At 41.6% G+C, this 25044-nt stretch overlaps 1 protein-coding gene across 3 annotated transcripts; it reads left to right on the top strand.

Annotated features, from left to right (window-relative positions):
- Positions 1-23635, top strand: LOC113421991 (uncharacterized). Of its 3 annotated transcripts, none has more exons than XR_015747454.1 (5): positions 23-180; positions 13495-13598; positions 18520-18682; positions 20347-20924; positions 21973-23635. XR_015747454.1 is itself a non-coding variant. In XM_087954437.1 (5 exons), exons 3-5 carry the CDS (start codon positions 13527-13529, stop codon positions 20865-20867), a joined length of 756 nt encoding a protein of 251 aa, XP_087810563.1. In that variant the 5' UTR covers positions 136-180; positions 8147-8241; positions 13495-13526; the 3' UTR covers positions 20868-21941. The 3 variants fall into 3 exon arrangements, 2 of the variants coding, with proteins under 2 accessions (XP_026538442.2, XP_087810563.1); XM_087954437.1 differs by lacking the exon at positions 21973-23635 and adding an exon at positions 8147-8241 and having other exon boundaries at positions 136-180; positions 20347-21941; XM_026682657.2 differs by lacking the exon at positions 21973-23635 and having other exon boundaries at positions 1-180; positions 20347-21941.
- Positions 23636-25044: the final 1409 nt, after the last annotated feature.

The raw sequence follows: 25044 nt of genomic DNA, 5'->3' as shown, positions 1-25044 counted from the left end.
AATTCAAACACTCTAGAGCCGCAGGCCAGGGAGCTGTGTCAAGGCAACAGTTTTTTTTTTTTTTAATGCACTAAAGCAAACAAAACACCTCGAGGTATTTATCATACACAGAGCAGGTTCACAGTACAATATATTTCACATGCTGGCTCCTGAAACACTTTTTAGCCTGATTGCTACCAGGTGAGTCAACTAACTTCCTCTTCTCCAGGTGCAGCATCTCTGACTTTGAAAGCTGTAGCTGCCGCTGTCCCAGGGGATTATTGAGACCGATTTCAAATTGTTTAAATGCTCCCAAAGTGTAGAAACAGGTGGTATAAAAAGGTGGAGTTTAAGGAAATTTAATTTGCTTCCTCCATGGGTCCGTGAAAGGTACAGCAGAAAGCTTATCCTTCCAGAAAGATCAGGGTCTCTCTCTCTCTCTCTACCCCTCCCCCCTTCCAGGCAATTCTATTTTGCTTTGCTCTGCTCATTTTTTTTTTGCTTTTCAACTTTTGGCTAGCAATAAGGACTGCTTCATTTTGTTTCCGTGTTATCTTTAAGGAGATTTGTTTTTAAATACACACTACTGTACTGAAAGCGGTGTGCCTACTTCAAGAGTTTTTATGCAGTCTAGTAGTGGGTCTTGCTCCCAGGTAACTGGCTGTGGAATCACAACAAACCCTATTTAAAAGTAGGTGTTGGCTCACACAGTTCCCATTTTTACATTCCTGCAAAAGGTTTCACTTAATTTTTTTCCTACAGGAGCTCATTCTAAAAAGCTGAGGTATAACATCTTAAATACTGGGATGTAAATATTTAATTTCTTGAAAAGTACAGGGCTACCAACTCCTAAATCTGGTACTCTTATCCTGGAGCCAATGTTTCCATATGGTTCAGCTACTCAATAATTCTGCTCTCCAGGCAAAGTGGAAATTATTGATAAAGGCTTTTCTGGTAGTTATTTAGGGCAAAATTGTGTATGCCACGGGGAGGACAATTTTTCCAATAATTTTAAGTTGAAAATGTGAATTAAGCATATTTGCAAGTTGAAGGAGCAAAGGGGCAGGAATGAATGCAAAACAAGCTAAATTTCAAGGTGTTTATAATGACCTATAGATATATATAGGTCATTATAATGTATAGAATATAGATTTATTGAACTCATATGTTGCCCATCTCAGCTTTCAAACATACATATGCTCCATAGACTATAGCTTAGAATATAGAAATCTAGAGGCTTTTTCCTTGTTCATGTGAGCTGGCCAGAGTCTGTGAGAGTTGGGTGGCAGACAACTTTAATAAAGATATAACTGAGGCTAGAATTTTATCCAAAAATTATTATTCATTAAATGTGAGAACACTCTTGCTGAGACTACATTTCTAGTAATTCTCCATGGAGTAATTAAAAGGTGTTTTTGATCCAGGTATTTCATTTTTAAAATTCCTTCTTAATTCAGTTTCAGTTGGCATCCAGTCTTGGAAGTTTCTTTTCATAAAATGCCTACCCTTAAGTTTCCAGGGTATGCAAATGGCCATAAAGGGTGGGGTCGGGTTAAAAAAAAGTCAAGATGGCAGCCACATTTTCCCCATGGTTGTGATGCAGAGAAGGGGTTCAAAGGGCCACCATCTGGATTTCCTTTGAACTCTCATACATAAAACCCTTGAAACCAGATGGCCCTGGCTTCATTCCTTTTCGTATTATTTTTAAGATTCTGAGCTTCAGTATGGAAAGGAAAGACATGCTGTATGTTGTGAAGGAACCTGTCTGCCTCCACTATGAAGTTTATTTCTTGATTCAACATAAGCCTCAGTGGGGCAGGGGCCTGTAGCTTGAACAAAAGACGGAGGTAGGCTGAGAGTTGATAGATAATACCCTAAGAGGTTAGAAAATGTGGCAAGGAAATTTGCCCAAATATTTTGTGCCTGGCCATATCCTTGCAAATATAGTGTCTTTGGTCCATGGGCAAGCCCTCCTGAATGGCAACCATGTTCTTGAGTGCCTTCAATGTGCTTCTGAACTATTAATGTGCCAACTGGTCTCAAACTGTTCAGGTTCTCTCCGTTAAATTATCTTGTCCTGGATTCGAGTCATACACTCACAGGTTGCCGTACGGTGAGTCAGAATTAACTGGCACACAGCCAATTGGATAATTACAAAAAGAATGGAACAATGGAGCAGAGCAGCCCAGGCATTGGATTGGAGCCCAAAAAACTTTTCTGTAGGATTGGAAGTTTTTTTTTTTTTTTTTTAAAGCTAAATACAAGAGGGTTTGAACATGGTTTCTCCATATTTGTTGACTAATATTTATTTACAGGCTTTATAGATTGTTATAGGTTGTTCTCAATTTGTTTTTGAGTTACATCAGGTGTTGAGATTGCTGATATGGCTTCTAGTTTTCTTCAAGAAATGATACTTATTTGAAGTTTGTTGGTTTCTGGTAAGCCAGCTAAAGTGGTTCATTCTTGTTATGGATGAAGCCTGAAACACCCAAGGACACCATGAGGTTTGTTATGTTGAGCGAAGGCAGCCATCCCATTTTGCACTCTCTTCTCTCCAGCATTAGATCAGGGTTTCTCAGCCTTGGAAGTTTTGAAAGGGTTGAATTCCCCAGAAAACAGGCTGGCTGAGAATTCTGGGAGTTGAAGCCCATACATCTTTATTTTATTTATTTATTTATTTGATTTGTCAATTGTTTCCAAGATAATAAGTATAAGTGTATACATAGTTGTGAATACATGAAATGGGTATATATAAGAAAAATAAAAGAATAGAGAAACAATAGGACAGGGACGGTAGGCACGTTGGTGCGCTTATGCACGCCCCCTACAGACCTCTTAGGAAAGGGGTGAGGTCAATGGTAGACAGTCTAAGGTTAAAGTTTTTGGGGTTTGGGGAAGAGACTACAGAGTTGGGTAGAGTATTCCAGACATTGACCACTCTATTGCTGAAGTCGTATTTCCTGCAATCAAGTTTGGTGCGGTTTACTTTGAGTTTGTATCTATTGTGTGCTCTTATGTTGTTATGGTTGAAGCTGAAGTATTCATTGACAGGTAGGACATTGCAATGTATGATTTTATATACCATGCTTAAGTCAGACCGAAGACGGCGTAATTCAAGGTTTTCTAGTTCTAGAATTTCAAGTCTGGTGGCATAAGGTATTCTACAACGAGTAGAAGAGTGGAGAACTCTTCTTGTGAAATATTTCTGGACTTTCTCAATTGTGCTAATATCAGATACGTAATGAGGGTTCCAGACTGATGAACTGTATTCGAGTATTGGTCTAGCAAATGTTTTGTATGCTCTGGTTAGTAGTGTGATATTACCAGAGAAAAAGCTACGTAGGATTAGGTTAACAACTCTTAATGCCTTTTTGGCTATGTAGTTGCAGTGGGCTCTAGCACTCAGATCATTAGAGGTGAGTATTCCAAGGTCCTTTACAGAGCTTGGGTCATCAACAAGGTCTTGACTATTCAGCTTGTATTTTATTTTCTGATTTTTTTTGCCAATATGTAAGACAGAGCATTTATTTGTTGAGATTTGAAGTTGCTATTTGTTTGACCATTCGGATACATAGTCAAGATCTTTTTGTAGGGTAGCAGTATTGTCTGTGGTATTGAACAGCTTTACATCATCAGCGAAGAGAACGCAATTGCTCTTAATAAGATCACAGAGGTCGTTTATGTAGAGTATGAAGAGAGTTGGTCCTAGAACACTGCCCTGAGGGACACCACTATTGACAGGTACTGGATTTGATAGGACGCTCCCGATTTTGACCATTTGTTGTCTGTTTGACAGGAATGCTTCTATCCAGTTATTCAGTTGTCCAGATATACCATAGGATTTTATTTTTAGGAGTAGTTTGTCGTGTACCACTGAATCAAAGGCTTTACAGAAGTCTATGTAGATTGCGTCTATTGCTTTGCCCTGGTCGAGTTGTGTCGTCCATATGTTTTTGCAGTGTAACAGTTGCAGATTACAGGATAGTTTTTTCTGAAACCAAATTGTTTATTGGAGAGTAGGTTGTTTGTCTCTAAGTGGAGGATGATGGATTGGTTAATAATTGATTCCATGACTTTGCAGGTGACGCAGCATAAGGAGATTGGCCTGTAATTTTCGACTAGGCTTGGGTCTCCCTTTTTGAAGATGGGAATGACTGTGGCTTGTGACCATAGGTTAGGCAAGGAGCTGGTCCTGAAAGATTTTTCAAAGATTATGCTTAGAGGTTTGGCTATGGCAGTGGATAGCTTTCTTAAGAAGTAGGCACATATTCCATCCGGTCCAATAGATAGAGATGGTTTTAGATTGCGTAGTGATTTTTCGACATTGTCTTCTGTGAAATCGATATGTATTAGGTCATTGTTGTTATCTGTGGTACGGCTAGGAAATACTGGGCATGATCCATTGCTGTTTACAAATACTGAGCCGAAGAATGTGTTAAAGATGTTGGCTTTAATGGTGTCGTCGTTGCAGTCTTTACCATCAGGTCCTATCAAGGGAGGGATGGACCTTGAGTCTTTTAGTTTGTTGTTTACAAAATTGTAAAAAGCACGGGTGGAATTGGTGCTTAGAAGGTTTTCTTCTTGTTTAATGTGATAATTGGTGCATTCGGTCTTTATCTGGTGGCATAAATTTTTGTATCTGTTTTTGAAATTGGCAACGTGACCAGATTTGTTTTTCCGCCAGAGTGATCTCTTTTTGGATTGAAGTTTCCTTATTGATATGGGTAATCTTCTTTTTTGTTTTGTTTTGGGAGTTGTTGTTGGAACATATAGTTTGATGACTCTTTTGATTTCAAGTAAGAATATGTTGTAATGGTCTTCAACGGTATTGCATCCAGAGAATAGAGATTGCCAATCAAGGGATGAGAGGTCGTTGTCTATAAGATCATAGTTGCCTTTTTTGAAGTTACAATTGGGGATTACATCATTGTGGTGATTTTTGTGTGGACGTATGTTGAGATAAAAGTCAATCATATTGTGGTCACTGCTGGAAAAGGGTTCTTTAGTTTGTATTCCGTAAATTAAATTCAAGCTATTGCAGAAGATGAGATCGAGGCAGTTGTTTAGTCTAGTGTTGTTGGTTACTAGTTGTTCCAGTCCCAGATTTGTAATAGCATTGTAGAAGATTGTGTGTATGATTTCAGTTGTACAATTATTTAGGGTCCAGTCGATATGAGGTAGATTGAAATCACCAAGAAAGATAAAAGGGTATGGGCAGGATGCAGCCCATGTTAGTAATGTATTTAGCTTGTTTACATGTTCGATGTCATAATCAGGTGCTCTGTAACATAGTAAGAATCGAATTGTGATATTTAAGGATAGTTCACAGATGATGGTTTCAGGAAGGGTAAGCTCCTGGGTAACTTGGATATTTTTTAGATGTAAGGATTTTTTATAGAATATAGCAACACCACCTCCTCGACGATTTTCACGATCTGATTGGTAAACATGATAGTCTCTTACTGTGGTAATGGAGTCGGGGAGAGATGCATTGAGCCATGTTTCACAGACAAATATAATGTCGAAGTTAGCCATATTTAGGAGGATGAGAAATTCAGGTATTTTATTCACGAGGCTTCTTGCATTGAGTAGTTTGCATTTAAGTCCGGCAGTAGTTGGAATTGAGGTAGTTGGGGGCGTGCGTGCCTAGTCTTGGGTGATGGTGGATGGGTTGAGGTAGGGTTGAGGTTGAGGGTAAAAGTTGAGTATTGGGTTGCATGGCTTACTTTTGATACAGTCAGCATGGTAGTCAATGTACAGGTCCTTCTCTCCATTGTCTAGATGGTTTTTGAGTTCGATGCGGAGTACACGGGAGCGGGCACGTTGCTGTATGGTTAGGTCAGGGCGGCAACGGAGGTTCTTATGGTTGGTGTTGGTTTTGGCGAGTGAGTTTATAGTATAAATGAATTTACGTTTGCTTGATTCATTTTTGCAAATGACCCTACACAAGCGTGGGGCCACAGTGCCGTCTCTATTTTTGAGCTCTCGGTCGATGCGGGAAATGTCAAGTATTTCATCAGCGGAGATGGTTGATGCTTGATAATCTCTGATGATGTTTCGGACAGTTGTGATGTCATCTTTGACATTGATGTCTTCTAGACCAAATAAGATGGCGTTTGGACGTTTCCGTTCACGCTCAACAGCTTCTTTGATGAGGATTGGGATATCAATATTTGTCTGGGTTGTGTTTATTTGTGGATTGGGTTTTGGATTGGATTGTGGTTGTTGGGTGGAGATGTGGTTTGTAGCTATTTGATGTTCAGGTTTTTGCGTTGTGTCTTTTTTTTCAAGGTTGGTTATTCTTTCTTTCTTCAAGCTGCGAAGATTGGGAAACATTGTGGATTTGTGGTAGATGTATTGTTATTCCATCAGCATCAGCTGTTGTAGTTATAGTGTGTTTCCTGCTGGGTTTTATTTTTAATGATTTGAATGTGTAAGTTTTACACAGTGCAATTGTTTGTCATCTCTTTTCTATCTCTTCTTTAGAAGTAAGTTTCTAATGGGGTGCCAATGGATTATGTACCAACAGGAGCTAGCATCCAGTTGAACATGCCTGGGCATGGAACCCAGCCTGGCTAGAACTTGGATGGGAGACCACCTAGTGATTCCATGGCATTAAATTAAACCAGAAGGTTAAAATACGAAAGAAGGCAGGGTCAAGTGGTTTCATACTGTTGCTACAAAAATACCATGGCTGAGTTCATTGAATCACTAGCAGTCCAAGTCAGCTTGAGAGCATTTTACCCTTACGTGTCAAAAAAAGCAATTGCCCAAGCTGCTTCAAAAATTGTCAAAAAGGACCAATTTTATTGTTTAGTCTGCTACCCTGAGCCGTAAAGCGATATGCTTTGTGCCTCACCACATACAGTGGGTTCTCCAATGATAGCTGCCTATTAGATCAGGGGTGTCAAACTCAAGGCCCGCAGGCCACATCTGGCCCATGGGGTGCTTAGAACCTGGCACACGCGGTTGCCCTGGAAACAGTGAAGGACCAGCCCGTGGTGCCTCTGCCAGCGAAAATGGAGCTTGGGAGGGCCACACACGGTCTTCCCGGGCTCCATTTTCACTGGCAGAAGGTTGCAGGAGGCCGTTGCAGGTGGAAATGGAGCTTGGGAGCCCGTTTGTGCTGGCAGAGCACTTGGGCCACCATAGGCACCCCCAACACATGCCCCCCTGGCCACGCCCCCCCCAGCCCCCCAAGGTCAAACACAACCCTGATGTGGCCCTCAACGAAATCAAGTTTGATGTATGAGACAGAGGCATGCGCAGGAGAAAAATGTGTGCAGGCATTTTGGGTATTGTAGCCCAACGTATCTGGATCTTGGTTTACATAAGACTTCCTTCTTTTGGGGGAGGACTGGATCTTATCAAGCTAGCAGCATGGCTTGAAGACATGAAAGCTTTGTTTTTTTTAAAGAGGAGGAGTTGAATGTCCAGAAGAAGGATTTTTATTTGTTGACATAATCTGAATGCTACAAGGAAATGATCCCTGTTTGCAAATGGTTTATAATCCGAAGGAAGAATGCCCTCTCCCATGAATCACTTATTTCTTTTGATGAGAGCACACAAAACGTGCAATCTAGATCCCTTGCCTTATCACCTCCATTCTCAAGAACAGAGAATCTAGTGGTGGCACGGTAGTTAGAAATATAGTACTGCAGGTGTTGGAAGAAATGCCCATCTGGGTTCAGTTCCAATTGGGGAAGAAAGACACTGGAAACATGGAGACTGCTTGGAAGGATGGTTTGATGATGGACAGCAGGACCACATGGGGTTTGAAGTCCTGGGCAAAATGGAGCACATGGGTGAGAGAGGGAGAGAGATTTATACCCTCTGTTGGGCTTTGAACTTGCTTCCTGTTCCTGTGGCAAGAAATGTATCCTGATTGGTTGTCAGATTCCCATGGGACCATGCAGGGGTAACTTTGCAGGGTAGGCTGTCTTGAGTCCCAAGCTTGGTTGAATCTTGCTGGGTGATGTAATCTTCCCAGTTGCCATGTGATGAGATGGGTAGAGGGCTAATCCTATCATGTCCTGAGGGCCATGTCTTAATCCCATCACCCTGGAGCTGAGGGAAGCTGCTTTAAAGACACGTTTCTCCTTTCTCATCCAGGGAAATATATTATTCTGCTTTTTTAAATATTTCCTTCAATATTTCATTCTTCTAGGAAGAGGGGTGGGTGCTAACTTTCTACATAGGCTGACTTGCCAGGGGTTCAATCCTTACCGGCTCAAGATTGACTCAGCCTCCCATCCTTTCGAGGTGAGTAAAATGAGGACCCGGATTGTCGGGGACGGTATGCTGACTCTGTAAACCGCTTAGAGAGGGCTGTAGAGCTCTGTGAAGCGGAATATAAGCACTATTGCTATTGCTATTTCTCAACTTTGACAACTTTAAGATCTGTGGACTTCACCTCCCAGAATTCCTCTCTTCACCAGGGTCATATTATTTTATGTATTAAACTGCCAAATTTCTTGATGACTTACTTCTGCTCTCTCCCCAGTCTCCCTGCCTCCTTTTTTACAGCCCTGATCTGCATTAGATACCTTTGAATAATGAATATTCCCTTTTTTTATTCATAGAATCAAGAGTTTTGTCTCTCTGAAAGAACTGAACTGGGATTAGGGACAGGCAGGCACAACACAGGTTATGTAGACAGGAAACACAGTGACAGACGTAAAGATCTCAAGTGCCTATATACAAATGCACAATGTTTGGGGATCAAGCAGGGTGAACTCGAATTACGAATACATGAAGGTAAATATGATATAGTTAGAATAACAGAAACTTGATGGGATGAAACCCATGACTGGAATATACTGGTAGAAGGATACAAACTATTAAAACAAAAAACAAAAAAACCAGACCCCATTAAAGAGGAGGTGGAGTTGCACTGTATGCAAAGGACCACTATATTGCTACAGAAATGCATGAAACCAAAGATGAAAACCACCTAGAATGCATATGGGTCAATATAAAAGAAAAAAATTAATGACATGGCCATAGGCGTATATTATAGGCCACCCAATCAAGCAGAAAAAATGTCCTTTTTGCCAGCCAACTAACAAACATATGCAGGAAACACACAACAATAGTAATGGGAGACTTCAATTATCCTGATATCAATTGGAAAAGTAATTCTGCACCAAGTGAGAAATCAAATAAGTTCCTAACCAACCTAGCTGGCAACTTTGTTGTCCAAAAGGTAGAGGGTGAAACTAGAGGGACAGCCATACTGGATTTAATTCTTACAAACAGAGAAGAAGTGATAGAGGGAGTAGAAACTGCAGGAACCTTGGGTGAGAGTGACCATGTCATACTAGAATTCAACTTAACACAAACACAAGCAACAGAACATAATGACACCAGAGTCTTGCATTTTAAAAGAGCTGATTTCAATAAACTCAGAGAGAACTTGGGAAAGATTCCATGGATGAAAATCCTAAAGGGGAAAACAACTCAAGAATGTTGGGAAACTCTAAAAAGTATGATCCTAGAAGCCCAGACCAGCACAATACCACTGAGAAAATAAAACAAGAAATCAAGAAATCAAAACAAGAAGAAACCAGCATGGCTACACATAGATCTCTTTGGCAAATTGAAAGAAAAAAAGGACAAGTACAAAAAATGGAAAGAAGGACATACAACTAAGGCAGAATATCAGCAGATAGCCAGAATCTGCAAAGACGAAGTCAGGATAGCAAAGGCTCACAACAAACAAAGACTTGCAACAAAAGTCAAATATAATAAAAAGAGTTTCTTCCAACATATCAATAACAAGAAAAAAATCAAGGAAACAGTCAGTCCACTAAAGAGAGAAGATGGCAAGGAAATAACAGGCAACAGAGAGAAAGCAGAACTGCTTAACTCATTCTTTGCATCTGTCTTCACGCAAAAAGAAATTATAGCTCAACCTACCAAAAATATAACTGTAAAAGACAGACCAGAAATAAAAGTTAAAATAAGCAAAATAATAATAAGAGAACACCTATCTGATCTTGATGAAAATAAATCACCGGGGCCTGATGGATTACATCCCAGAGTTTTAAAGGAGCTGGCAGAGGTAATCTCAGAACCACTGCACCATATTTTTCAAAAATCCTGGAGCACCGGGGAACTACCAGAGGACTGGAAAAGAGCTGATGTGGTTCCCATCTTTAAAAAAGGGGGAAAAAAGCAGACCCAGGAAACTATAGACCAGGGGTGTCAAACTCAAGGCCCGGGGGCCAGATCCGGCCCGCGGGGTGATAAGATCTGGCCCGCAGGGCCACCCTGGAAACGGCAAAAGACTGGCCTGCAGTGCCTCTGCCAGCAAAAACGGAACTCGGGTAGGCTGCACACAGCCCTCTTGAGCTCTGTTTCATTGGCAGAGGGTTACTTACAGGAGGCCGTTGCAGCCGAAAACAGAGCTCATGAGCCTGTTTTCTCTGGCAGAGGGCTTGGGCCGCCACAGGCACCCCTGACACGAGTGATGTCGAGCTTACCACACCCACTCTGGGCACGCCCACTCTGGCCCTCCGAGGTAAAATACAATCCTGATGCGGCCTTCAATGAAATCGAGTTTGACACCCCTGCTATAGACCAATCAGCCTAACATCAATACCCGGGAAGATACTGGAAAAGATAATAAAAAAACAGATCTGCCAACATCTAGAAACAAGTAAAGTGATAACTAGCAGTCAGCAAGGGTTTGTTAAAAACAGATCATGCCAAACCAATCTTATTTCATTCTTCAACACAGTGACTAAATTAGTAGACCAGCAAAATAATATGGACGTAATATATTTAGATTTCAGCAAGGCATTCAATAAAGTAGACCAGTGATCCCCAACCTTTCTTATGCCACGGCCCGGTATCCCCAACCTTTTTTATGGCGCGGCATTAGCTGGGCGCCGCCATCTTTTTTTGATGAAAAAGTGCTTCCGGTGACCTCACCAGAAGTACTTTTTCATCAAAAAAAGATGGCGGCTTACGTCGGTGAGCTTTTCCGGGTAGAAATGGCTTTCTACCCAGAAAAGCTCACCGGAAGCGCTGGCACCGGCATCTTTTTTTGATGAAAAAGTGCTTCCGGTGAGCTTTCTACCTGGAAAAGTTCACCGGAAGCACTTTTTCATCAAAAAAAGATGGCGGCGCCCAGCAAACCAGTGGCCCGGTAGGACTTGTTCCACGGACCGGTACCGGTCCGCGGACCGGTGGTTGGGGACCCCTGAAGTAGAACACAACCTACTTCTTAGTAAGTTAGAAAAAAGTGGACTAGATAGCACCACCACTAGATGGACTCACAACTGGCTGGCAAACCATACTCAACAAGTAGTCCTTAATGGGTCTAAGTCTACATGGAAGGAAGTAAGCAGTGGGGTGCCACAAGGTTCCGTCTTAGGCCCAGGACTTCAATATCTTCATTAACGACTTAGATGAGGGAATAGAAGGGGAACTTACCAAATTTGCAGATGATACTAAACTGGCAGGAATAGCTAACACCCAAGAAGATAGGCTCAAGATCCAGATGCATCTTGACAGACTAGAACACTGGGCCATATCTAATAAAATGAAATTCAATATAGAGAAAAGTAAAGTCCCACACTTAGGCAAGAAAAACCAAAAATACACATATAGACTGGGTGAAACCAGGCTCAATAGCAGTAACTGTGAGAAGGATCTTGGAGTCTTAGTGGACAACCAGCTAAATATGAGCCAGCAGTGTGCAGCCGCCGCCAAAAAAGCTAATGTAATCCTAAATTATATTTACAGAGGGATACAGTCAAGATCAAAGGAACTACTAATACCACTCTATAAAGCCTTAGTAAGACCACACCTAGAGTACTGCATCCAGTTTTGTTCACCGCATTATAAAAAAGATGTTGAGACTCTAGAAAAAGTACAGAGAAGAGCAACCAGGATGATTAGGGGACTGGAGGCTAAAACATATGAAGAATGGTTTCAGGAACTGGGCTTGGCTAGGGGAGACATGATAGCAGTCTTCCAATATTTGAGGGGCTGCCATAGGGAGAAAGGGGTCAAGCTATTTTCTAAAGCTCCTGTAGGCCAGACAAGGAATAATGGATGGAAACTGAACAAGGAGAGATTCAACCTGGAAACAAGGAGAAACTTTCTGACAGCTTGCCCTCAGAAGTTGCGGGAACGCCATCACTTGAGACTTTCAAGAAGAGATTGGACTGCCATTTGTCAGAAATGGTGTAGGGTCTCCTGCTTGGGTGGGGGTTTGGACTAGATGACCTAAAGGTCCCTTCCAACTCTGATTATCTCTATCTGTATCTGATTTGATCTTGTTCATCTTCTCTGACCTCCCTGGCCAGGTACCATTCAGATGTGTTGGGTTATTTATATCCTCGCTAATTTGATTGCTGCTCAGGAATTACTGAGGGCAGATGCTCAGTTGTTCTCAGTCCTCAAGAAGGCCATTGCCTTTGTTAGGTATAACATTGATACCAAATATGGTTTGGGTGAATAAATATATAAAACTTAGATATCATGGTTTAAGTGCTTATCACTTTAAGCACAATGCTGCAGGCAATTAGCCGATTAAGGGTGCGGTTAGAAGTTACAATATAAGGAAGCATTAGAAGCTGGAAAGCTTGCTGCGACTAACTGTGTCTTACTGCGACTGCCTCTGTGTTACTGTGACTGTGCCTGTGACTGAGATGTTCCTGTCTGCTACTGTTTGCTGATTTACTGCGTAATTCTACTGTTCTACTGTTTGAACTTCTTGCTGAATATCCAGCGTTTGTTCCTCTGGAGAGAGGCACCGGAGGAGGAGGAGATATCTTTATCGGCTGATAAAGATATTGTAAGGACTCTTAACTTGGACTGTAATAGTGAGTCTTACTGGATGGAAATACTGTGAATGACTTAATGGACTGAATGACAATGCTTAAACTCTAACTGGATTAAAAACTATTTTAAACTAATTAAAACAGTTTGTTTTTACAGTAATGTGCAACTCACACCAACTCTCTCTGCTATATCCTGGTTAGTTAGACTATGCTGCTGGGCCCATAACCAATGTTAGTGTTTGGGGATTAACCCCTAGCAGAGTATTGCAGCAGTAGTCAAGCCAGGCAGCCAAACACTAACAGCCTTGTCTTATCTTCCTTTCCTTTCTTCCCTTTCTCCTTTCCTCCCCCTTTCCTTTCCTCTTTTTCTTTCCCCTTTTTCTTTCCTCTTTTTCTTTCCTCCTCTTTTCTTTCTTCCGTTTTCTTTCCTTTTCTCTCCCTTCCTTTCATCCCCTTTTTCCTGTCCTTTCCTCCCCTTCTTCCCTTTTCCTTTTCCTTTCCTCTTTTTCCTTTCCTCCCCTTTTCTCTCCTCTCCTCCCCCTCCCCCTCCCCTTTCCCCCTCCCCCTCACATCAAAGCAAATTCTTTCTTGAATCAACTGCTGACTCTTGGAGACTTCCTAGCCATGTTCATCTGGTTTTCTTATCAACAATATGGAAGGGGTTTGCTGGACTTTTATCCACATAGAGTCCTGCTTACGGCTTTTGTCGTGTAACCTATAGATTTAATGAAGCTGTTCTTCTGAGGATTGGAAATGGAGTCTACTGAGAAAGCAAGAAAGAACCACCATAGAATGGAACAGGTGCCGAAAGAAGAAACGTCTCAGGTAAAGGCAACATCTGAACTTCCCTTCTCCTTTGCAAAATACTGTTTCATGAGGACCGATCATTATTATTGGATAGTAATAATATCCAATATTATTGGATATTTTGGGGACGGGGTTAATCCGAGGGCATCCATGGTAGGGAGTTCATATAAAAAAGAGTGACAGGGCCTTGGTGTCACGGTCATAGCTGCCATCTTGACTTGTTTAACCACCTCCCATTACAGAGACCTTAGATCAGGGATGTCAGATGTCATCATGGCAATGTCACGCGACGTATCGGGACATCTTTCCCTTTCGTTAAACCAGGCGTGGGCGTGGCCAGAACGTGACGCCTCTGGCCCGCAGGCCAGGAGTTCGATAGCCCTGCCTTAGATGGTATATCTCTCAACACACTGCTATCACAAGCCCGTTAACTAAGTCACTCTGACCTTGGGAAACTTGAGCAGCCTTTGCTGAGTTTTTGTTCCTGAAATTTAGCCTAGGAATGTGTTACAGGTAGGCCTCGACTTATGACTACAGTTGGGGCCCACAATTTTGTTGCTACGCACGACGGTTGCTCAGTGAATCATGCCTAGTTTTTATTACCTTTTCTGCCTGGGTTATTAAGTGAATCATTGCCATTGTTAAGTGAACTGCATGGTCATTAAACAAATCATTAATTTTGCTTGTGGGAAACCCTGCTGGGAAATGGTGCTGGGAAATTGCAAACGGTGATCCCCTGACTCCAGGACCCTGTAACCATTGTCAAAATATGTTGGTTTGCCATGCGCCCAAATGGTTGTAAGAGGGAGTATTGGGTGATAGTCATTTTTTGCACTGCCCTTGTAACTTCAAACGGTTGTAGGCTGAGGGCGACTTATAATTATGTAAATACAACCGGTTTTAGAGACAAGAGGCCTGAACCAGTTCTGCCCTGCAATTCTCCACATAAAAGGAACAGAGGAACATAAGGAACATTAGATTCAGAGCTACGTCACCAGATATCCTCTCTACTTCAATGAGCTGAGATATTGTACCAAAGAGTGGGATAAGAGCCCACAGTGTATCCATAGCCTTTCAGAAAGGACTATAGCACAGGTATCTGCCTTTGCAGGCAAAAAGCCTCACCTTTATTTTCTAGCATTGTCAGCTAAAAGAAACTATAGATCCCTCTGGGGATATCCTTTCGATCAGAGATCCAATGATATCTAGGCTGACTAATGGTCTAACATGGAATAAAGCAGGTTTGTGAGGTCTTTAATTACAGGTAGTCCTCACTTTACAACAGTTTAGTAACCATTCAAAGTTACAACAGCACTGAAAAAAGTGTCTTATGACCATTTTTCACACTTATGACCATTGCAGCATCCCCACAATCATGTGATATACCCTCAGATGCTTGACAACTGACTCATATTTATGACCGTTGCCATGTCCCGGAGTCATGTAATCCCCTTTTGTCACCTTTGGACAAGCAAAATCGATGGAGAAACCAGATTCACTTAACAACCATGTTTCTAATTTAACATCGGCAGTTATTCACTTAACAACTATGGTGAGAAAAGTCATTAAATGGGGGTAAAATTCACTTAACACATTTCTCACTTAGCAACATAAATGTTATGGTTGTAAGTTGAGGACTACCTGTATCTCAGATGAAGACTGAAGGAGCTCAAAGTTGTTGGTCAATAAATACAGATATTATTATCTGTCGTCAAACAATTCCATGGGACAGTTATGCTTAGCCTAAATGGTCACTTTTTGTTGGTGTGTATGTGGGCTTTTTGAACCAGCATTAATTCCTGGTGATGGCCTGGATAAGTCCATGCAGTTTTCTTGGCAAGCAACAATCTGGGCCCTCATTTTACCGACCTCAGAAGGATGGAAGGGTGAGTCAACCTTGAGCCTGGTGAGATTTGAACTGCCAAATTGCAATTTGAACTGCCAAATTGCAGTCAGCTGGCAGTCAGCAGAAGTAGCCTGCAGTACTGCACCCTAACCACTGCGCCACCATGGCTCATAGAACTCAACTAGAACTCATGGTCTCCTGGTTTTTAGCCTGGTGCCTTCACCGCTACACCAAACTGACAACTTCCAAATGTGTTCAGGCTGCCAGGCAAAGAATTCCGGGAATGGCAGTTCTGAAGTATTTAGAAGGAAGCAGACAGAAAGCTGCCATATACATTTTATTTATTTAATTTAGATCGTGACTTTAGTTATTTTTATAAATAAGTGCAGGTATCTGATTTTTTTCACAGTCTATCTGCCCAATAATAGCTGGCTTTTTCCCCAATGAAAAATTGGTAATCGGAGATAATTATATGTATGGTGTGGAATGGATGCAGAGCGCACCAAAGTGATGGCTATTTATTTTTTAAAAAGCAGTTAATCAGTCCATTGGGGAATGCCATGTTGACACAAAAGAGGTTTTCCCAGAGTTTTCCTATGAAGGAAGAAATCACTAAGTAGTCATACTGATATCTAGTTGTATAAAAGCCAACTGTCCGTTATTATAATTATTACGGTATAATTATTTTAATTATAATAGTTACAGCACTGTTTGGAGTAGGGAGTGTTTTCTGGGGTCCCATTTTGTGTTCTCTGGTATGCAATCTAATAGGCAGGTACTGTAATTTGTCATGTACATTCCTGACACAGTTCTTCACTGTCCTATTCTTGCATAGTGAGTCGGAAGTTGTGTTCTGCTAGTACTTACGTTGCATGTGTCCAGGACCACACAGATCAGGCATAAAGCTCAAATGAGCAGTAACAAGATCTCTGAAGGAAAGGACAGCAGCCAAGTGACTTCTTCTGGCTGGGGGACAGAGGCTGAGGTGAAGGCACAGGATAATATTCAAGGCCACAGTAGTGAACGTGAGGAAGTAGAAATTAAACCTATTGCAGCATTCAACTAAATGCTTGGAGGCTCAATTTGGAGAATGGGATGCATGTGCTAGCCTGACTCTCTTGCTTCCCACTCTCAGACAAGAGGTCTACTTGCATTTTCTTTAATGAAATATATTATCCACAAAATCAAAGGCTTTCCTTTATTAGGCTACTGTCAGGGTTCCAAACAAAACTCCCAGGCAGGCACATTCCTTAAAGAATAGCTTTATTGGATATATCATATTGGCACAGATTTGGTGAAAACCAGCTTTGAAGGTTCCCGCAGTTTTCACCTAGTTAAAAGTATAAGTTTTTCCCTGTCCCCAAACAATCAGTCACATGGTCCAATCGAGAGGCTGTCTGGTTTCCGGGTAACATCACTCCTCCTCCTCTCTGACCAGGTGTGAGAAGGTCCTTAGTTCCCAAGAGAAAGTATTTTGTTTTGGCTACAAAACCCCAGGTATCTCTATTCCCCCCCTCCCTTTCCCTCAGCTCCAGTGTGGCAACACTGAAGCGGCAAAATGGCTTTGGTCAGGTCAGCTTCAGGGTTGACAGCTACTGGATTATCTGAAGAGCTTCCCTTGTGTTCAAATCAACGTAAAGAGACCTCCCCTTCAGACCACCAACAGAACATGTCAGACTAGGGAAAGTAGGGAGTCAAGCTTTATGCATGGACCTCATCTCCGCTCACCCTGAAAGAAAACCAGACTAATGACAACAGGTATATCAATCAGTCTTTGAATTGATAATGAAGACATTCAAGTGGTGAATAGCTTCTGCCGTAAACAATCCAACAAGGAATTAGCCAGTAATTCTCAGCCCTTTGAGGTAGACCAGACTAGGAAACCCTTGTCATGCTATTTTCATTATAAGATTGTAGTAACAAAATCATGCAAGTCTAAATACACTTCCTTCCTTTATCTTCATGAGAATTAGAAAGGTCTTAGCTGAGAAGCTGTCTCGAATTACAGTTCTGGTCTGGCCTTGAATTCTTTTTAGCCTGACTCAGGAGTAGGATGCAAATATTTTTACTATCGGTTCTGGAGTGTGGCTAGGTGGGAGGGGCCATGTGACTGGGTGGGTGCGCTCCAGTTTTTTGCCTCCTAGGCCTCAAGGAAGCCTCTTGGGTAAAGCAGTAAGACAGTGAGGGGGATTCCGGCACAGCTGATCATCGGGAGGAAAGAAACAAGAAATACCGGTTTGGTTGAACCAGTAGCTGTTTTTTTTGTTTTGTTTTTTTACTACTGGTTCACTCAAACCAGGCTGAACCGATAGAATCCCACCACTGGCCTGACTGCTATCTTGGTAGCAGCTCTTCCTCCTGTTGCTCAAGGTTATTCTTTCTTTCCATTCCATCAAGTCAAGGCATACTCTTGGTAGGCCAGTACTTGGTAGAATAGCCATGAATTCCTTGGGAAAGATACTCAGATGCTGGGCTATAGCTATACGTAGACAATCAGAATTGTACAAGTGATACAACCTGGAAGCAAATGTGTATGTTTGTGTGTGTGAAAAATGAAAAGACAGAAGTAGGAAATGGGAAAAAAGGGAAGGTTTTTTTCAAAGTAAGAAAATACAGGAGGTTAAGACTAATGGCTTCATAAGGCATCTCAACATCTCAAGATTAACTGTGTTGAGAAGAATTGCAGATCACTTTAAACTTTTTCCAAAAGAGTTTCAACAGTGGGAACATGGAATAGACCTGGATTTGTTATTGGGGGTGAAGGAACTTATAGGTAACACTATATCACGAGTCAACATCCAGCCAATACTCTTTAACTTTTTCCTTAGTCGTTTTCAACCTGATGCTCTTCAGTAGTATTGGGCTGTGGCTTGCATCATTTGGTGCAATGCATCAATGAGATATTTAGTCCAATACATATTACTGAAGTGCATTATGATGGGGAGGGTTGCCCTAATGCTTAAATTCTGTTCCAATGTTAGTACTTTCCAACAACCATATTTCCCTACATACGTCATCTTGCAACTAGCCAGGTATGTGACAAGTGATCTTTGAGAAGGCTTATTATATTAAATTTTCTGATTTTGCCATTAGTTGATTCCGGGACTTAATCCTGAAGAGGATGAAGATTTCCTTTCTGGACTGAATCCAGAGGAGAAAGAATGTCTGGGTTTCTTGATTCAGACAATCAATAATTTGGATAAGGAAGTCTCAGAAGACAATGAGTGGAGTCATGAGAAAACGGAAGGATCTCTAGGTAAAGTTATATAGTAGTTTGTTTCCATGGATCCCTGGGCACTATCATTTAACCAATTGGCTGGTGGAGCAAGCCTTTGAATGTCAAACTTGGTCTTTCCCCAAATATGATTTGGCCAACTTTGTTCCAATCAACACAACTACATTCTTCCTTTGCTACCTTTTATCCAACGAAAAGAGAGAATACACTGCCTTTCCATGTCAGTGTTATTCTTGTCATTCTGTGGCGGATTTTCCCAGCATTTAGTTGGGACAAAACTAATAAAGGGTAGTTGTAACTTTTCATTCATACAGTCTTGCAGGTTGTGTGCACATGTACAAGTATTCCTTGACTTATGACTAGTCACTTAGCGCCTGTTCAAAATTATGATGCATCTTGAAAAAGCCACTTATGATCTGTATTCAAAGTTCCAACATCCAGGCCTCCACCGTGGTCACATGACCACATTTTGGGCAGTTGGTCAATTGACACACATTTATGGTCATTTAAAGCATTCCACAGCCAAGTGATTGTGGTTTATATGACCTTTTCCCCCCAGAATCTGATGTTTTTCCAGTTTCTGGCAAAAAATGCTCCATAGCTTTGCTTAACGACTGTGGTGTTTGTTTAACAACTGCTGCAAAAGAGATTGTAAAATCATGGTCATAGGGTGCCTACATTACAACCATCATAACTTACAACCAAAATAGCAGACTCAATTATGTTGTAAATTGAGGACTATTTGTACTCCTCTCTATGTATATATAAACAAAACCAGTAGTTACACATTTCCAATCATGCTTTCTTCTCTGCTTTATTCCCTCATGCCGCATATGTTTACTAATGAACGTCATGTCAGAAGAGTTACATGGCAACTGTGCTGTCCCAGCCAGTCTATGGGAATTGGATAGTTACTTAGGAATTATGAGCTGTCCCCTTAAGGGAATGCATCCTGGGAAATGTAGTTCATGTCACGTGGCCACATCTGTAATCCTGATTGGTCACTGAATTGACCCTTGGTGGGTTGGGGGAGGTTTCCTCATTCTTGCCGGGACTCATGAAGTGATAGCAGCTTTTTCTACCGCTACGAGATGGATTAGGAGATAACCATCTTTTACTTTTCTGTCTCTTGCACAGAAGTGGATTTGTAGCTGTGCAGATGCAAATAGGTAGATTCCACAAAACATCCATAACAAAGTACATTTATTGGTACATCAGGTATCTTCATAACTCACATTTGTGATGAAGTTCTTCTTTAATGACCAATCCTTTGTATATCAGCCTTGCAGATAAAAGATGGTTATCTCCTAATCCATCTCGTAGCGGTAGAAAAAGCTGCTATCAGTTCATGAGTCCAGACAAGAGTGAAGAAACCTCCCCCAACTCACCAAAGGTCAATTCAGTGACCAATCAGGATTACAGATGTGGCCACGTGACATGAACTACATTTCCCAGGATGCATTCCCTTAAGGGGACAGCTCATAATTCCTAAGTAACTATCCAATTCCCATAGACTGGCTGGGACAGCACAGCAACCACTCCAGTTGCCATGTAACACATGAATGATCTTCCATGACTAGATAGAGAGAATAATTTAAAAACAACCTTCTGTCTCTCTGTTTCCAAACCCACCCACCCCTTTTTGTACTTCTAATAATGTGACCCTATGTCATTTGCATGTACAGGTTCTCCGGACCAATGTCAGCATCATGTCATCTGCAGCATACCGCAACAAAGTAAATTTGGGGAAGATGCCCCATGGAAACATGTCCCCTGCCCAGCAGTTACTAAAAGTAAAATGATCAAGTCCCATTCAGTGGAGTGTGATGAAATCGCTTTGAGGAGGTGGTCTGATCTTTATCGTCCTCCAGTCAAATTTCCTCCTAGATTAGCCAACTCTCACCCCACCCACTTAAAGAAGTTTGACACCATACTGAAGTCAGGTGTCAACGTTCAGGAGCTCCGCTCACGTTTCCTGCACCACCACGACAGTTCTGCTCCTGTCAAGCAACCAGCAAAGGATTCCGTGAGACGTTTGTCCAGTGCTCAAACATCCATGCGGGATGAAGCACTGCAGAAGCTGGGCTTTCTTCAGAGAGACAAAGCTTTTCTGAATGCGCATCAGTGCATCCAGCTCCCGTGTGCTGAAAGGCCAGATAAAGAGGCAACGGCAGGTTCTAGCCACATGCTTAAGAAGTATCCATAACCCTTGCTACCATCCAGGGACAGATGCTTTCTTAAAGTCAGCTGAAAGCCCGGCGAGGTTAGAACATCTCTTCTGATATGGTATTGTTGGATTATCTTCTGCAAAATGCTTAGACCAGAATACGGAACCTGTAATGTACTGTTTTATGCCAATGTATTCAACAGCATTTCTTGTATTATTGTTATTATTATTTTTTTGCACTGATCATCTTATTGGTACAGTAGTTGAGATACATCATGCTGACTTTTAATTTGATTTCTAAACTTTTTAATATTGCTTCCTTAATCCCTGGAGCAATGAAAGATATTACTTTGTGAAAATGGAGGCTCAGTTTCCTTCCTTTAGACTAAACTTAATATCTTTACTTATAAGAAGATCAAAGCAAATGCACCCAACGTCACAGAGAGCTTTCGGTTTTAGCTTTTACTAGGCAGTCTCCTGGTCTTCTTCCTCGGTTTAATATAGAGGATGAAAACAATATCGTTTTCTAATCAGCACTTCCTATGTTTTGCTAGTGCAACTTCCAAAATTTTCATTTTTACAGATCACGGGAGGGGAACCCAGAGCAATGCATTGCTAAGATCCCTTTAACTATTCAAGAGCAGGTCTCATTTGAATATTACATTTGCCTTGTGTGAGTCTCTGACACAAATTGGAACATAGGTATCCCTTTGCAGCAGAGACTGGGAGGAATATCTGCTGGGTCTCTAATGAAGACCATCACATTGACTTTGTGAGGGATCCATATATTCTAACTGATGCTACAGCCAACTATTGTTTTTATAGGCAGCAATGTCTTTTTTTTTTTTTTTTTTTACAAAAATAAGATTTTATTTCCTTATTATCTTTCTATTTTTAAAAATTCTTCAAAGTACGCAAAAGGTCAAAAAAACATAGACGTACGAAAGATATCACCTACTAATTTTGTGTTAATATTAGCATCACTTTTGGAAATGTTCTACAAGGAAAACTCTATTAAATGTTGATTAATTTAACTATTGTTTAACTACAATAACTCTGTATTATATCGTATTCCTTTGAGAGAAATCAATTAAACATTCAGTTTTTCATTAATGTATTGCTTTTTCTTTTCTTTTTTTTTCAGTTTAACGTTATATTTCCAATGGTGGAAAATGCAAATTTTTAGGTAAATAAGTTATATTAAAGCAGTCCACCTTCACTGATCTTGGAAAAACTATGCCAGCTTGGATGGGAGACCAATCAAAAATACATCCCTATAATGTAAAATAAACTTGGAAATGGAAAAAAAAATCCACAAGGTAATGGTATAATACTTCTATACAATTGCCCAAGAAAACTACTGTTTTGTACAGGTAGTTCTCGACTTAGCCCAAAATTTCTTTTCCTAAATGAGACATAAGACATAGTCTTGCCCCATTTTATGACCTTTCTAGTTACAGTTGTTAAGAGAATCACTGCAGCTGTTAAGTTAGTAACACAGTTAAGTGAATCTGTCTTCCCCATTGGCTTTGCTGCTCAGAAAGTCGCAAACGGGGATCATGTGACCCCAGGACCCTGGAACGTCATAAATAAGAGCCAATTGCCAATTGTCTTAATTTAGAACCCGTAACTGTAGGGATTACTGCAATGGTCGTAAATCTGAAAAACAGTCACAAGAAACCTTTCTCAGTGTCATAATTTTGTACCTCAGATAACAGATAATCAGAGTTGGAAGGGACCTTGTAGGTCATCTAGTCCAACCCCCCGCCCAAGTGGGAGACCCTATACCATTTCTGACAGATGGCAGTCCAATCTCTTCTTGAAAGTCTCAAGTGATGGTGCTCCCACAACTTCCGAGGGCAACTTCTGTTCCATTGGCTGATTGTTCTCACTGTCAGAAAGTTTCTCCTTATTTCCAGGTTGAATCTCTCCTTGTTCAGTTTCCATCCATTTTATTCCTTGTCTGGCCTACAGGAGCTTTAGAAAATAGCTTAACCACCCCTCCTCTCTGTGGCAGCCCCTCAAATATTGGGACACTGCTATCATGTCTCCCCTGGTCCTTCTCTTCACTAGACCAGTTCCTGTAACTGTTCTTCATATGTTTTAGTCTCCAGTCCCCTAATCATCCTAGTTGCTCTTCTCTGTACTTTTTTTTAGAGTCTCAACATCTTTTTATATTATATAAAACTAAATAAACTGTTGGGGGATTACCTGTAGTGAGAAAACATAGAAACATTTCGATGGGATGGGATAACCCTCTACAACAGGGTTGTCAAACTTGATTTCATTGAGGGCCGCATCAGGGTTGTGTTTGACCTCGGGAGGGCCGCGGGGAGTGGCCAGAGGGGCGTGGCCAGCTCGATGTCATTCATGCCGGGGGTGCCTGTGGTGTTCTGAGCACTCGGCCAGCAAAAACAGGCTCCCAAGCTCCATTTTTACTTGTGATGGTCTCCTGCAACCTTCTGCCAGGGAAAACAGAATCTGCGGCCCTCCCGAGCTCTGTTTTTGCTGGCAGAGGCACCGCGGGCTGGTCCTTTGCTGTTTCCATGCAGCTCCCCTGAAGCTCTGAGGTTGTTGAAGGCATTAAGGGATCTGGTAAGGAAATATCTCTGAGTCATGCCTAACAACTGACTATGCTTATGCATAAGCCATAGGTCAAACATGATGAGTTTTCCCATGACAGGTGAGCAAGACTGGATTTGACCCATACAGGATTAATAATAAAACATGTGACAAATACTCATTTGAAGGCATCCATGAGCATTAGACTCAGTCTCCATTGCCATACCTCTTTCTTGAAGTTTAACTTTCAAAAAAAAAAAAAAAAAAAAAAAAAGATTCTTTAACCGATAATTCCAATGCACCTTACACTAAAATGACAATAAGAGGGAGGAAACCCGGTTTACAATTTTGTAACAACAAACTAAAAAAAGGTACACTGGCTTTTGAGCATGTGAATTGTAAAAGATAAGACTTAGCTGAAATGCCTCTGCACCTATTTCATCTGGTCTTCCAGTACTTTTCCAAAACCCACATTGATTCTAATTATCCGCTTGGGAAGGATTCCACTGAAAAAGGATTGTTCCACCCGACTTCACTTTTTCATTTAAAGTTGAATGTCTGGTTTTTCTACTACAAGTTTGCGGGCTAAAACTGCTTTATCATTTGATCTTGAGTAAAACAGAGTTAATTGATGTATCAATTTTATTTATGCTAAAATATATATACAGTATAATAATAGCACTTGTGCGAATAGCCTGCCTTTTTTCTTGGAGCTCAAGAGAATGAGAATCTCCCGTCATTTGATACGTTCAGCAATGACCCTGTAAAAGAAAATAGGCTGAAAAGACTGTGATCGGTCCAAGGTCAGCCAAAGATTTTAGTGGTCATATCGGGGTCATTCCTGGATATACCTGTCACAGTTCCAAGCCAAGCCAGCAAAAGAAGAGGCCACACTGTGAGCAAAACGGATCTCTTTATTGGAGTCTCAGCTTGGCACGTGGTGAACAATGCAAGTAAAAGGGTGTCTAGTCAGCATTACTGGCTTCTGCAAGTCAGCTGGCTATACAGACTCATCATTCTCTGCCCTCCTGTTTCTGGTTGCTCCCGGCTGGCTCTAGCAAGGACTCTTTAGGCCTGGATAGCTTCTAAACCAACCACAGCAGGCTTGCCTTCTTGGCTCCTCTCCCAGCATGAGTTCCATCGCCCGAAACCCAGGGATGGGATTCAACCGGTTTGGGCCGGTTCAAGTGAATTGGATGTTAAATTTACATCTGCTTCGCTGAACCAGTAGTTGAACCAACCGGCTGGCCCCGTTCATCCCTCCCTTCCCCTCCCCCTCCCAGGAGTCTCCACGTGGCCTGTTTTGGATGCGGGTGATGCCGTCCAGAGGCTCTGGGAGGGCGAAAAACAGCCCTCCCGGAAGTTCCGGAAGTTTCCAGCTTCCAGAGAGCCTCCAGAGCCTGGGGGATGCCTTGCCCAACTGATACCTGCAGGTTTTGTTGAAATTACAGCTTGCAGTGTTACAACATATTGCAGTGATGGCTAAACTTTTTGTCGTCATGCGCCAAAAGTGTGCATGTGCGCACGCGGCAGCACGTGCGCGTGCCTGCACCCATAATGCAATGCACCCATAATGCGCATATGAACCCATCTGCTCCCCCGTGCATGCGTATGCAACCCTCTACGTCTGGTTTTGGGCCTAGTAAGCCTCCCT

This window comes from Notechis scutatus, chromosome 2 (assembly GCF_049901735.1).
Source record: "Notechis scutatus isolate UNSWTSFEM ecotype Mainland chromosome 2, rNotScu1.2, whole genome shotgun sequence".
Lineage (NCBI taxonomy): Eukaryota > Metazoa > Chordata > Lepidosauria > Squamata > Elapidae > Notechis > Notechis scutatus.
Note: the sequence above shows the minus strand (reverse complement) of the source record. Positions and strands in the feature narration are given on the sequence as shown.